The following is a 15,390-nucleotide window of genomic DNA, read 5'->3' as shown; positions in this document are numbered from 1 at the left end:
TACGCCTTCCGAGTATGGCGATGCCACATGTGTGTGACTTTTACACAGCGTGGCCACACAGAGGTCCAACATGCAGGGAGCACCATCAGGGGTTCTAGGAGCATAAATTACACCTCTAATTTCCTAACGACCTATTACATTTGTGAAGGCCCTGGAGCACCAGGACAGTGGAATTGCCCACAAAATGACCCTATTTTGGAAAGCAAACACCCCAATGTCTATTCTATGAGGTATAATGAGTCTTTTGAACGGTTAATTTTTTTCCACAAGTCTTTGGAAAACGTGGAAAGAAAAAATTAAAACTGATTTTTTTTTTTTTAAACAGTGGTCATAAGATATTTCTAACTCAAAGCATGTATATAGCAAAAATGACACATGTGATTGGACACAGCTGGTTAAAAGAGGTAAAAGAGCTGGTAAAGAGCCATTTTTTGGCCATATTGGCTCTTTACACGGATCTGGGATGTGCTGTGTCCGAGGGACACACCTCATCCCCGATCGCCTCGATGCGGGGGCCCGCAGTAGCGACGAGATGCCGAGGACGTCATATGATGCTCGCCCAGGATGGGAGATTCCATCTGCAGACGCATATGACTATGCCCTGATATTGAAGTGGTTAAAGGTGCTGAAATCCTCCCTTTGGAATAACAATTCATATACCATATAAAAATCCAACATTCTTTATTGAATTGGTAAAAATGTGTCTCAAAAAATATAAGACACTACATTAAAACATAATGTACCAGCATCTTACTACTAAACCCCATGCATTCTCCCTAGTCTCCAAAAGGTATGAACCCTCTGGTAACTGATCAGATATAGCATGGATATCAAAAGTTGAATCAGTCAGAGGAAATGGAACCAAGTAGACTACCTCCACCCATATGGGGACTAGGGGGAATGTATGGGATTTAGTAGTAAGATGCTGGTACATTATGTTTTTAATATAGTGTCTTATGTTTTTAAAAAAACATTTTAACCAATTCAATAAAAGAATGTTATATTTTTATATGGTATATGAAAAGTTATTCCAAAGGGAGGTTTTCAACACCTTTAAAGTCCCAACATTTTTCTTCTTTGTGCATATGTCTACAATCTTGTCCCTGATATCTTTAGACAGCTCTTTAGTCTTGGCCATGATGGAGAGATTGGAATATGATTGCTTCTGTGGACAGGTGTCTTTTTATACAGATAAAGAGAGTGCTCCTAATCTCAGCTCGCTACCTGTATAGAAGACACCTGGGAGCCAGAAATCTTGCTGATTGATAGGGGATCAAATACTTGTTTCACTCATTAAAATGCCAATCAATAATTAATTTTATGAAATGCATTTTTTTAGGTATTTTTTTGTTGTTCTGTCTCTCACTGTTAAAATAAACCTATCATTAAAATTATAGACTCATCGTTTCTTTGTCCGTGGGCAAACATACTAAATCAGCAGGAGATCAAATGCTTTTTTCCCTCACTGTATGTAGAGACTGCAAAGAACAAGTAGTTTTCATATAGCCAGATAATGCTGCATAATGGGGTTAGTTATCGTCTTTCGTTCAGTAGCATGAAGCCAAAGGAAATTATCAATAACTGAAGACTCAGTCCGCCGCTTCCGAGCCATAAAGGGGACCACTTAACGGTGTGGTATTGATCCAGGTGAGCCAGTGAAGCTGCCTGATATTTGAGAAAGTTGGAGAGTCCAAGGCCACCATTCAATTTTGAGCACATAAAAAATGCCCTAGGTAACCTTGGTCTAACTTGACCCCAAATGAATGTATTGACCCAGCGTTGTAGAATCCATAGATGTTATGGCAGGACCGTTGCTGGTAAAACTTGAAAGATATAATATCTTAGGGAGTAAGGTCACCATGGTAATATGGCCAAGCCAGGAAACCCTCAATGGTGACCAATGGGTCATTAACAATGTTAAAGTTGATGTAAACCCGATTCGTGAAATTTGAGCTAGGCACATATATTTGCAGTGTTTTGATCTCTTTCTTCAAAGCACTATGTCCCGTGGCTGTCTCCTGCTCCGTTCTTCTGTTAATAACCTGATAACTCCCAACAAGTTCTCCACATATGATAAAAGCAGACTGAGTTTTGTGTTGGGGAGGGTGCTATAAATAGATTAGCAGAGCCCTGAATGATTCAAGGATCAGAGCTGAAAGTCTCTACCTATTAGGAGAGGGGGTTTGTGCCTTATCTCCAGTCAGCTGCCTTGGCTGTATGCCCAGGCTTCACTGCAGTGTTAACCAGGAAGAGAAAATCTCCTAACACGATGTGCACTTTCTAAACAGTATATAAATCTGAAGACAGCAGATATACATGTAAAGCTTATGTAGGGAGATTTGTTTCATTCCTGTGTATCATCTGATGCTGTTCACTTCACTGGGTATATGTGAGGGTTTACATCCACGTTAAGTGAGTTAGCATTGAGGGGTAGTTTGCCTGAAATAATGAGGGATGTGAAGTTAATTTGATACCTAAATATGTGAGGGTATGTAGGGCCTATTTAAAGGAGAAAGAGGATTGCAGTTGGGAAAGGACAGATTCAGGAAGAGTGATAAGGGCCTGCGATTATTGCTGATCCACCTCCACCTGTAAGCCTGATATTGATGTAAAGCTTTCTAAAATATGAAAAACAAATTGGGAGTAAGGAATACAAATTGGCAGTAAGAAATAAGATTAGTCATATTTTCAATATTAATGCCAAAATGTCACGATTTCTGCCAGGGTATGCAACCTTTTGAGCACAACTGTATGTGTGTGTGTGTGTGTGTGTGTGTGTGTGTATATATATATATATATATATATATATATATATATATATATATATATATATATATATATGTGTGTTTATCTTTCAAGCTGTGGTGTGTTTTAAATGGCAAACGCAGCATTTGCCGAAATTGCTAGGAATGCACCGAAATTTCGGCTGAAAATTGTGTTTTCGGCATACTGCCGAAAGAAAAAAATTGCTGATAAGGCACAGATAATTGCGCATGCGCAGTAGCAGTGGCCATGCCGCCGGGTGCTGACCATTGCGGGGTGTCATCCTGGCGGCTCAAGGTCCTGTCCTCCCGGTCCTTTCCTTCCTCCCCCCTCCCCCATTTCCTTCCTCCCCTCCCTCCCCTTTCTTCCTCCCCTCCCTCCCTTCCTCCCCTCCCCTCCCCTCCTCCTCCTCTCCCCCCCTCCTCCTCCCCTTGCAGAGTGGTGATCTCCCAGTGTCAAGGAGCTGAATTGTCCAGGCGGCCGCAGTAACAATGTACCGCCTCCTGTGATAGACGGCACACTGATCCAATGGTGGGACATTAAATCGGTGTGGCGTGATCACAGGAGGCGGGACGTTGTTACTGCGGCCCAGGCAATTCAAATCTAGCTCCGTGACACAGCGGGAGATCGCCGCTCTGAACCGGGCACAGGCAAGGCTGCATTTACAGGCACTGGTGAGGCTGCATCTTTTTGGCACAGGCAGCCTGCATCCACAGGCACTAGTGAGGCTGCATCTGACGGGCACAGGCAGGCTGCATCTGACGGGCACTGGTGAGGCTGCATCCTACGGGCACAGGCAAGGCTGCATCCCATGGGAACTGGTGAGGCTACATTTGATGGACACTGGTGAGGCTGCATTGATCTTTTGTATCATGTCTGCAGATTCTGATCATCCCCTGTATCATGTCTGCTAGAGGTGCACCAAATGGAAATTTTGCTAATACTATTAGCAGTGTGTTTAAGTAAGAGATTGCAGACACGATACAATAGATGTTAGAGACTGTGAACATGATACAAGAGATGGTTAGAGATTGCAGACTGCATTTTTCTTGAGATTTTCTTGCACTAAAGGTGCAAATAAGGGCCAACAAAAAAATTCACATTCATTTAAATTGATGGTATTATTAAAAAGTCAAATGTAATACAGGGGGTCCCCGGGTTACGAACGAGATAGGGACTGTAGGTTTGTTCTTAAGTCGAATTTGTTTGTAAGTCGGAACAGTACCTTTTTTAAGTACAAATCCAGTCTCAGAGTCAGGAAGTGAGATTAAATCCATCTAATGAGGATACAGACAGTATAATTTTTTTTATTTTAATTATTCTTTACTTTTTTTAATTACTTTTGTTTTTTTTTTTTTAATTTAATTAATACTGTATTTCTTATTTTTTTTATTTTTTTATAATTTGTTTTTCACTTAACTTTATTGCTATCACACAGGAGAAAACAATTCCCTGTGTGATAGCAATTGGAGGTGACAGGTTCCCTTTATTGACCCTGTCACCTCCTAGCACTGCTAGATTTTCTGTCAGAGCTGAGAGGGGAGGAGCACAGCTCTCCCCTCTCACTCTTTACATGGCGGCAGGGACAGGAGGAACAGGTACAGTACACTGCATATTAAGCATATTACAGTACTGCTCACAGGCTGTTACAGGCTGCTCACCTGATGGCACAGCAGGGAGATGGATAGATGCTGTGTCCAGGCAGGCCGGCCGCGGTGCACCTCCGCGGGGCAGCGCTCGTAGGAAAGACCGGGGATCCTGGAGGCTTCACTAGGCCGGACAAGGCCGCGGTGACGTCACTCGGGCCCCGTTCGTAAGTAGGGGTCGTTCGTAAGTCGGATGTTCGTAGGTCGGGGACCCCCTGTACAATTATATATAAAAATATATATTTTTTTAAAAAAACTGTAATTTCCGTTTTTCGGCAAAGTGCAACTTGCAGTTTCGGTTTCAGCACCAAAATTTCCATTTGGTGCACCCCTAGAAATTGCCCATCTACTAAAGTCCAAAAGCATACTTCCTGTTGAATTAGCTCCATTATACCTCACCTTTCTTTAGCACAACCTGCTCTGTAGGTTCAGCTACTCTCAGAATGCAGAGGAAGAATCAAGGTAAAATTTAAGCAAATCTGCTTTAAATTCCTATCTGTAACTGTTTAGCTATTTCAATTTTAAGAGCTTTTCATGTTAAATACTTTTTATTTTACTTTACTTAAAAATGTGTAACTCTTTGTTCTGTCTCCAGTACCAGCTTAGACCTGTATGCCAATGTTATCCACTGTCAGAGCCTTCCAGGGGTCCAGACCCGACAAAAGGAAATTGACATCTTGATTGTGCGGGAGAATACTGAGGGAGAGTACAGCAGCCTGGAACATGAGGTCAGTTACTTAGACTGGTATCCTGTGTAAAGAGACTCTAATACTATGCTAAAGAGTTTCGCTACCACTTTTAACCAGACACCACAAGATGATTGCATGTATTGTTTTGTACAGTGAAGTTAGCTTTTGCATACCTATGTTGGAATGCACTTCTGGAATGGGTCTGGATAGCCCCCAAGGTACTGCAGTGGGAAAAAAGGAATGCACAGCATCTTATAGTGACAACAAGTTCACTGTCCATTTTTTTCTCTGTAACTTGAATGCTTCATCTCTGCTATGTTACATTTCCGATATAATGGCAGGTCTCTCATAAAATATATGCACATTGTCATCTGTTTACCAATTTTATTTCTTACCCACTGAGGAATGCATGAACCCTTAAGCCTTTGGGTTACACTGTCACCTATAGAGTAGGAGGATTGGACACCGGCAAAACAAAAAATTGTAGGCCAGCCCAGGGTATGACCCTTCCTACTACCAACATGCCTCAGATTTTTGCTAGTGGAGGGGGGGGGATGGCGTTTTTCTTTCTTTTTTTGCTCACGCACACAGGCATAATATACGTACAGATTCATAAAGTGTAGTCTATAGACTCTTTTACGCAGATGCATACAGCAGCATTAAAAAAAGACACAACGTCGTTGAGTTTCATAATTTTAGCTGCATTTAATGGTGTACATTTTTAAATGTTTGTGTGGGCAAAGTTCTGCTTTGGTTGTATAATAGGTCATTCTTGTGGCAATCAGGAAGGGCATGAATTTGTTTTTGTTAACCTCCGCACCCCACTGTCCACAGTATGCCTATCCCCCCTGTCCTAAGCTGACTTATGCACCCCTGTACAAAGCTAGACCTCACCATCTACAATAAAATACCGGATAAACCCTCTGCACACTGCTATATACCCTTTCTAGCAAACTTTGCAATGAAGGAAAAAAAAAAATTTTAGTTCACACATATTGCAATACATGTCTAACCTTTCCAACTGAATCTTATCCCTCTATAACCAGTCCCTAACCTGATGTGCCAAATGCTACAATGGATAAAGTGTCAATATGGGGCAAATGGACAGGAGGAGAGCAACAGGATCAGGCATGGCCACTGACCTGCAATGCAGAGCTCCCCCCCTAAAACAGCTAAGCATTGGGTTCCTGTGTCAACCTCTCCCTGAGGGTAAGTCTCCCTGCACAATGGTGATTCACGTTCTTAACTACAAGGACAGGGATTTCATTCTCAGAGTTACTTGTTTTAAAGGGAAGTCTTCGAATCATAAATGTGGTGGTGTTGCTTTTTCCAACCTCAGAGTGAAATACCAGCATGTCAAGCAAAAGCTGCGGGATCATGGCATCCAAGATTCCATGCTTTTCCTGCCACTCGTTGCTTGTCATGGGCAGCTCAAATTTTTTCAGTCTCCTCAAAATGCTTTGTCCTGGTTGGAATCTCTGCCGCAACCTGCTCAGGCACCTGCTTGAGTTGCCCTATGTTTATTTCATCTTTTCTTCGGCTTTGAAGCATTGGTACACCTCCTCTCAGGGACGTGGGCGATCAGTGTCTCGCCTGTGGGAGAGTCTGTGGCCTTCTTTCCCCCCTCTTTGGCTGGAGCTGCCAAAGTGTAGAATATTGGTTCTCTGTTCTGGACAAGTAGTTTTGTTTTTGTTAAGAATTGTCATGTTCCCAATGCATGGCTTAAGTTTAGGGATCAAGTCCGCTCTGTTTTGTTGAAGTTTGGCAGGGATTTTGTTGCCTCTTTTGGGTAATGCAAATTAATTTTCTTGTAGGTAGTTTTGATAGTGTGTGCACCTATCTTCCCCCCTCTGTTGTGACCGTAGTCTGGACCGAGGATGACTCCACTGGGCTTTGGAATGCCTTTACCTGGCCCATATGTAGCAAGTCTCTCAATATGGCGCCAGTAACAATCTTCTCGTGGAATGTGCGTGAACTAAATTCACAATTCAAAAGGGCTACAGTATTTGAATTGCTTAAAAAAAAAATCTTAAACCACATTTTGTGTCTGCAGGAAACCCATCTTATGGCATCCAAGATCCTTGCACTTATAAAACACTGGGCTTTCCACAGTTATCACTCTGTGTATTCAAACTACTCCCGCAGGGTGTCTATATTTATTCGTAAGGGTCTCCCCTTTTCCTGTGAACAGGTGGTTTCAGACCCTAAGGGGCAGGATGTCATTTTACATGTCTACCTGTATGGTGTTCCTTCCCTGTTAGTTGAAGTCTATGTCCCTCCTTCTGTACGGCTACCATTTCTACTGAGCTCAGGTGTACATTTGTCTTCCTTGCCATTATGCCCTTCTGTTATAGTGGGGTATTTTAGTTCAGTGTTGCAACCATCGCTAAACAGATTGAAACCTTTATCCTCTGAATCTAAATGGTTTGGAAACTGGTGTGAAACTTATGGATATGTAGATCTTTGGCGATGGAAATTTCTATTGGATAGGATTTATTCCTGTCCATCTAAACCTTATTGTGCTCTCTCCACGTTGGACCGTTTGCTTGCCACAGATGACCTCTTGCCCTGGGTTCAATCTACTTCATACTTGTCGCAAACGGTGTCGGACCACTCCGTTGTTCAGGTAGCTTTGACATAAACCCTCTTTTCGGGTCTGGAGACTTGGCCCCCTCTGGATCTCCATGTCTGAAATTCATGAACGCATTCACACTGATATGACTGGTTACTGGGCCTCTAACAGTGGCTCTGCTGCAGCAGGCTCTGTATGGGGTGCCTTTAAGGCTGTAGTGCAAGGCTCTAATATTTCACATATTAACCATTATAGGACTGCTGGTCGTGCCACGTGTCAAGCACTTGAGACCTCTTTAGACACTCCCAACACGCTGCAAATCCATCTTTACAATCTCATAGTATTTTGGCAGCGGCACATAGAGCATTACAACTCCATATGGTTGACTTGACTAGATAACAACAGTTACACTTGTCAGCTAAACAACATTAGCATACCTTGCACGCACAGATTTTTTTCTTTATAGCTCCATCCCTGCTATTAAACTGCCTGATGGGTCAGTCTCTTCGGACCCCTTGGTTATTAATCATACCTTCGCATCTTTCTATGACACATTGTACACTGACTCGTCTCCTACGGAATTCACATTTGCAGGGGTTTTCACATTTCTTACTTTTCTCAAGCTCAGCAACTCTCAACGACTTCTCCTTAGATGAGCCCCTGATGGTGGAAGAGGTAACTGCAGCTATCTACTCTCTCCCTTCTAACAAGACCCTGGGGTTGGATGGTCTCCCTTCCAAGTGGTACCAGGCATATATAGATGACTTGGCCCCCAGATGTGATCTTTTATACAACCTTAGAACAGGGAGCACTCCCAGGTTCCATGGCTGAAGTTCTAATCGTGGTTCTACCAAAACCCAGTAAAGATAAGCTACTGTGTGGGTCACTCTTTTGAACAGTGATGTTAAGTTCTTGGCTTAACTCCTTGCCCTTCGACTGCAGTTAATTTTATCGCTTGTGCAGTCTGATCAATCTAGATTCATGCCTGTTAAGAGCACTTTTGATAATATCCGTCGGCTATATCTACATATCCATAAAGCTGCTATTACATCTCCAGATGTGCAAAAAGCATTTGACATGATGGCCATTTTTGTGGGAACCTATGTCTCAAATGGGTTTTGACCTGCGCTATGTTCAATGGGTTTGCTTATTACATACAAACCCAAGGACTAGAGTACATACTAATAAAGGTGTGTCTCCAGGCTTTTCTCTTTATGCGGATGACGCTTTGCTGTATCTGGATGGTATGGAGACTTTGTTTAACACTCTCTGATGCAGGTGGTGAAGGAATTTGGGGAGGTTTCAGGACTGCGGGTTGGCTGGGACAAGTCTCTTGCCTTTCCCATTGGCCCTATCCTGTCATTTGAATATCTAAATTGATCTAAATTACAAATAGCTCAGTCTTTTCGCTACATGGGCATCCAAATTCATAATGATATTTACAGATTTGAGGCCCTAAATATCACCCCTATTACTGTGCAGATGGTTGCTAAGCTTCGTACTTCGTCATCTTTGCCAATCAATTTATATCAACATCTTTTAAGATGATCCTTTTGCCAAATTTTTTTGTTTGTTTAGAGCAGCCCCAGTTTTTCTGCCCCAAAAAGTCTTTCAATATATTGAATCCAACTTGGCTTTCCTTTGGAATGGGACTCAACCACATATTGGCAGGTCCTCCATACAGGCCCCTACGAAATTACTTCATTGCGTCTCAGTTTACGTCTATGACTGGCTTCACTCTGCTTCCCCCCCCCCCCCCCCGTACCATTCTCCTGTCTGCCTTTTATGGTCCTATCACTTTTTTGAAAGATGAATTGCACAGGTCTGTAGGTTCTTGATGCTCTCGTTACTCTGTGGATCTGTGTTTTATGGTTTGGTGCGAGGGAGGGAAATTGCTCCCTCGTCAACTCTGGGGGTGTCACCCCATGTCCCCTTGTGGTCTAACTCAAATTTCCCTGAGCTCTACGGTCACCCCAACTTGACCTTATGGAGTCGCCATGCTCATTTTTCTCATGTTTTTAAGAACAACATTATTTCCTTTTGAGAACTTGAAGGGTTGTCTTGGTGTTGATAAGTTCTTTTTTTAAATCTCTCTTGTTTCATCATGCTATCTAGACGCAGTTTGGGACTTTGACTCTAGAGCTCACAGAATCTCCACTGGAAGAATTGTTATCCTATCCGGAACTCGCCAAGTTGGTGACTACTTTCTTCTGCCGCCTTCAGGTGGACCTTATCCATATGTTTTGGGTTTGTCCTGTATTCGTTTTTTGGCGAGATTTATTTTGTTTCTTTGAGAACACCTTTCATCACCCAAGGCCTCAGGCCCCGGAAGTGGACTATTGGTTATTTTGAATTACATTGTTCCTCGGACTCATCGCATTCTGCTTCGAATGCTTTTGTTTTATGCACATGAATTGATTGTTACACTGGAAGGATGCTGTTCCACCTTCAGTTCAACAGTTCTATTGTTTTAGTAAATGCTGATCTGCCTAAGTTTAAATTATTATATATAGGTCAGTGTGACGGGAGGGCCCGTGGAACCAAGAATTCCTTTGAAAGGAATGTAACAAAACGTCCCACACTCTGCTTGAGTGCTTTCATCATATATACCGCTTCCTCCCAGTCTGAATATAGAGATCAGATATTCCAACCGCTCACAAGCACAAAACAAGACAATACTTGTTTAGTTGCTGAACATGGACTCTTTTATTAGAACCAAAATACAAGTCTTATATACAGTAAAAGAGGAGGTCTCCCTCCTGCTCATATTACTCCAACAATACAACTGTAACCAGAAACCTAATTAACATGAGCTAATTAACTAATCCCTTAAAGCAGCCAATGTGACTCCGTGCCCTCCTAAGCATTGTTATGATTAATCAGTATTTCACTACAGGTCAGACTTGTTGTCACCGAGCTTCACATAGTAGATTATACATTATCATATGTATAAACACAGGACACCTCACAATAGCAGGAGCTCCAGCAAGAGTCGGCCTGTCTCCTCCATTGTACAGAGGCCAATGTGATCAGCTCTCTCAACTAACATGTTGAGTTCAGAACCAAACAAACTAACAATAGTCCTTAGGGGTTCAGTATAGGTGGAGCCGCACTTTCAGTTCATATATTTTATAGCTTTCCTCTTGCGCTGGGCATTTCTGAGGGTCTCTTACCCTTCATTCCCTTACTTAATTTAAAGCCCGTAATGACTGGCCAGTCTTTCTCTTCTCTATTTGTGCCTATACCCTCTTGCCTCTAAACTACTTTATCTAGCAGATGTACTACATATACCTGTGAACAGCACTATTCTTCCCTTTCTTATCTATAACACTCTGCTGGACAGTAGACAGTGACAACATAACATATAACCACCAATCAATACAGTTTGATTAAGGGAAGTAAAATAGGTACCCTTTGTCCTGAAAATGCCTTACCGATCAAGGAAGTCTGATAACGCAAATGTAAGCGAAAGGATTCCCTCAGATGGCTGATTATCTGAAATTCCCGGATCGTCTCAAGCTCCTCGTTTCGGATTCTCAAGGTCACCTGTAAATCCCCTCCTAGGCAAAGCTCGCCAACTGATATGGAATTTTATAGATAGGCAACTCCTATCCTCATATTGATTAGTGGTTCCAAATTAATAACTACTGCAGTAGGGAACAGACACAAAATATACACTCCGCATCTTCCCAAATAACTGTTCTGCTTTATTATGACGCAATTGAAGGTCACATACACATGATTATGTAGGTATCACATTAATATTACAATTGTACGTTTATGGTAACAAGGGGGCGTAACATAGGCAGACTAATTCTAATCAGGACTCGAAAGAATGCAAAGATGTAATAAAAACATTATTAGTGCCATGTGCACAGTGAGGGCAGTGTGCAATACATACAAAGTAGAATACAATTATATACAGAACTTACAAATTTCTTTACACTAGTATGCATACTAGCTCATTATGAAATACTTACCTTAGATTGAAGCTGTTGCAGTGGTCCCCGTACACCTCTGTGACCGGCGACATGTCTCCCGGAGTTATTTCCGGGTTCGCAGGTTTAGGAGATATTTACAGTACCTACAGGTAAGCCTTATTATAGGCTTAACTGTAGGTACAAGTGGTGTAACAGGGTTTACAACCACTTTAAAATGGGTCAAGGGTTCAACAAGCAGTGCAAATAAGAGGGGGGGAGAGACGACATCCTTGACAGGTGTCTCTTCCAATAGGGAAAGGGTCTGATTTAAAACCAGCATTTTTGATAAATCCATTTGGCTTGTCGTATAAGGATGAAATCCACTTCAAAAAATGCGGTCCAAACCCCCATTTTTGAAGAATATATTGTAAGTATGGCCATGAGACAGTGTCTTGTATCGAGCAATAAAAAACATGCAGGTAGACGTCTGGATCTAGCAACATGGGCAAGAAAGAAGCTCTACGAATATTATCACTTGCTTGGAGCGTGGGGTTAAACCCAACTTAATGAACAAGTTCACCTATTGATTCAAGTGGGTCGCGAGTATTTTAGCTAAAAGTTTTTAATGTCCGTATTAAGAAGCGAAATCGGACGGTAATTTGTCCAAGAAGTTGCATCAGATTTAGATTTGGGAAGCATGGAAATTATGGCCATTAAGGATTCTGAACAAAGAGTGTCCCCTCAACATATTGAAAGCCTCAGGACAGGAGATATATCAGAAAATTTCTTGCATTAGGAAGCAGAAAATCCATCTGGGCCGGGACATTTATTACTTTTTAAAGCCTTAATAGCCATGATGACTTCTGTTACAGAGATGCGACACTTGAGTCGTTCACAGTTGGTTTGTGAGAGTATTGGAAGGGTAATTTGTGAAAAAAGAAATCGGCAACAGCATGGTCAAAATTATGGTTGGGTGAATATAATTAAGCTGATTTGAGCGGAATGTGTATAAAATTTTGACAGGGTTACTTGTGTATACATCACGGTTTTGTTTCAGTCGCACAGATGTTCTAGGTTTTTGCAGTGAGCGTAAGGTTTGAGCTAATAGGGTATCTGGTTTGTTTGCTTTGAAGTAATAAAGGTGTTGTGATTTACGCATTCATTTATCTGCAGAGTCTGTGAGAAACAGGTCGAATTCTAAGCGGGTTTTATCAAGCTTAGCTTTAGTAGAAGGGGAGGGAGAATTTTGGAATGCATTGTGACAGATTGAAGTTATTAAATTTTTGGTGAAGGAGCGTACGCTCGCGTTTGAGATATGATGCTTGCCAGATAAGCGTACCTCGAATTAAAGGTTTATGGGTTTCCCGAAGAGCGAGAGGGGAAATATCTGCAGAAGTGTTATTAATGAGATCAGTGAGTCATTGAGAGCATGTTTAATATCTAGACAATGGGACGGGTGAGTTAGAATGGAATCATTAAATCACCAAGACGAATCCTTGGATCTCGGGATAGGGGAGGAGATGGTAGTACAAACTGCACTATGATTGGACCAAGTAAAGGGCATAATAACTGATAGGATTTCTGGAGCCATGCTAACACTTAGGAAGATATGTTCAATAATATAAAACTATTTGCGTGGATGGGAGTAATATGTAAACCGTTTACAAGCTGGATTGAGATCATGCCAAGAGTCTGACATTTTATCCTTAGAGAGAAGTTGCTGAAATTAAAGTTTTTAGGGGAACAGGAGGATGGAGAAGGGAAGATTTATCCAAGAACGGTACAGTCATATTATGTAGTGACTCAAACCAAGTTCTTTTTCCCCAACTTGTGTGAATCAATTTCATGAAAAAGATCGGAAAGAAATGATAATGGATGTTTATTAGAAGCATAATGTGATACAATGTTACAGCAACATCAGAAATATGCCCAAAAAGGATGAGGTAGTGGCCTACAGGATCTTTAATTTCAGATGAAAGTACAAATGGGGTTGTACGGTAAATAGCTATAAGAACACCTCGTTGTTAAGTAGCTGCCGAGACTGTATATACCTGTGGCTAGGAGGAGCTGAAAAAATTGCAAAGAATGTGGATTTTAGCTGCGGCAAATGAACGGAATGCTTTAGTGCATTTTTGTGGTAGATTAAGACCTTGAACATTTAGGGTCAAAATGTTTAAGGGGGCCATATTGGTAATATAAGGAGTTGCATAATAAAAATGTTAAGTTCTGACCGTAGGACCGCATACAATTCTGTATAGGGGGTAGGAAAAAGGAGAGGCTGGAAGGAAAGGAATTGGCTCTCGTCAAGCAGATATTGCTAAGATTTGTAAAATAATAAAGAGAGCTAATAGCTCAACAGAACGGCATACTGGGGGAGCGACAAGTGGTCCATCAGAGGCCAAAGAGCTACCGTCAGAAGCCCACATAATAATGGGGATCCGAGGGTAGCAAACTGGAGGTGCAAAAACACCAAAGGGAACGTTGCCAACAGTGAAAAGTAATACATAAATAGAAATAATACCATTGTCCCAAAAAGTTCCATACCCACCAATGAGTCATGAGAAAGCATATGAAGAGGGATAGAAGGGATGGAGTAAGGTGTATACAAGTAACAAAACACATTAAAAAAAACGACTAGTAGCTCAAGGCTATGTAAAGAAATATAGCAAACAACTCGCTACTGTCAGTAAAAAAAATAGACCAGCAGAAGAGTAAAGAGTTAAAAAATAGAAAAAGTTTGCATTGAGTGAGTTCTAAACTGGTAAGGCAAAAAAAAAAAAAAAGTTTATCAAACATCTAGTTAGTTGGAAGTTAAAGATATAAAAAACAAATATGGAACCCACCTCTCCTGATTATAAACAACGTGCTGCTAGCCCAATAATGTGTGTAACAAAAAGCAAGATACTCCCAATGGCTTATACGCAGCTTACAAGTAATGAAAGATACTGTTTTATATAAAAAATAATGTTTTTAATTTTAATGAGTTAAATCAATAGAAGCAGCGATAACAAAAAGGAAAGTAGATGGGAAGGGCAACATGTGCAAAAAAAGGAACAAGAAGAGCTCTGGTGTACAAAAAAAAAAAAAAAAAAATTAGACGTCTATATAACGTTTACAAAAAGAAATCCACAAATGGTATATCTATGGACATTACTGTTTAGAGTAACCCCAACGCGTTTCAGTCATAATTTTATATACGATCTTCAGGGGGATACAGACATCTATAACATATTAATACAGAATATTAGCAATATTGACATCATTAACATTATCATTGGGAATAAAGAGCCTGTATATGCAGGATTTCAAAAATAACAAAGGGTCCTACCTTTGATACAAGAAATATTTAAATAGCCAGAGCAAAAAGACAAAACGTCACAATACATCAGGATATGCTCACGGTGGTCCACCATCCAGAAACTGGGCAGGGCGTCCAATTCTGTCTACAAGAGGTCATACTTAATTAGACATGCAAGGGTGGGAGGAGACACAAATGCGCGTATGATATATAATTTCTAGGGATGAATTACCTTCAACTTTTTATTATCTTTGTAAGGATATCCTATGCACTGATGCAAACACCGAGGAGGCCATACAGCTGGCCTTTGATTTTTTCATGGCTGGAAGGGGCGTGCAATACAGGATGGGGAGGTGAGACACTGATGCGCTGGTTCATACCTTGATTATGCACACAGGTGAGATAGGTCAGGGCATCAGCAGGCTTCCATATAAATGGCACACCCAGTATACATTCAATTCCTATGTGGATACAACACATTGGATAGTTGCAGGACAGGAGA

At 41.3% G+C, this 15,390-nt stretch overlaps 1 protein-coding gene across 3 annotated transcripts in view; it reads left to right on the top strand.

Annotated features, from left to right (window-relative positions):
• Window positions 1–15,390, top strand: part of IDH3G (isocitrate dehydrogenase (NAD(+)) 3 non-catalytic subunit gamma) — a 224,709-nt gene that overhangs the window by 81,349 nt on the left and 127,970 nt on the right. For all 3 annotated transcript variants that reach the window (XM_073600338.1, XM_073600339.1, XM_073600337.1), the window contains one exon: window positions 5,005–5,137. In XM_073600338.1, coding sequence (XP_073456439.1) covers window positions 5,005–5,137 — 133 coding nt within the window. The remainder of the gene's footprint in view (window positions 1–5,004; window positions 5,138–15,390) is intronic.

This window comes from Aquarana catesbeiana, linkage group LG09, assembly GCF_042186555.1.
Source record: "Aquarana catesbeiana isolate 2022-GZ linkage group LG09, ASM4218655v1, whole genome shotgun sequence".
NCBI classification, from domain to species: Eukaryota; Metazoa; Chordata; class Amphibia; order Anura; family Ranidae; genus Aquarana; species Aquarana catesbeiana.
Note: the sequence above shows the minus strand (reverse complement) of the source record. Positions and strands in the feature narration are given on the sequence as shown.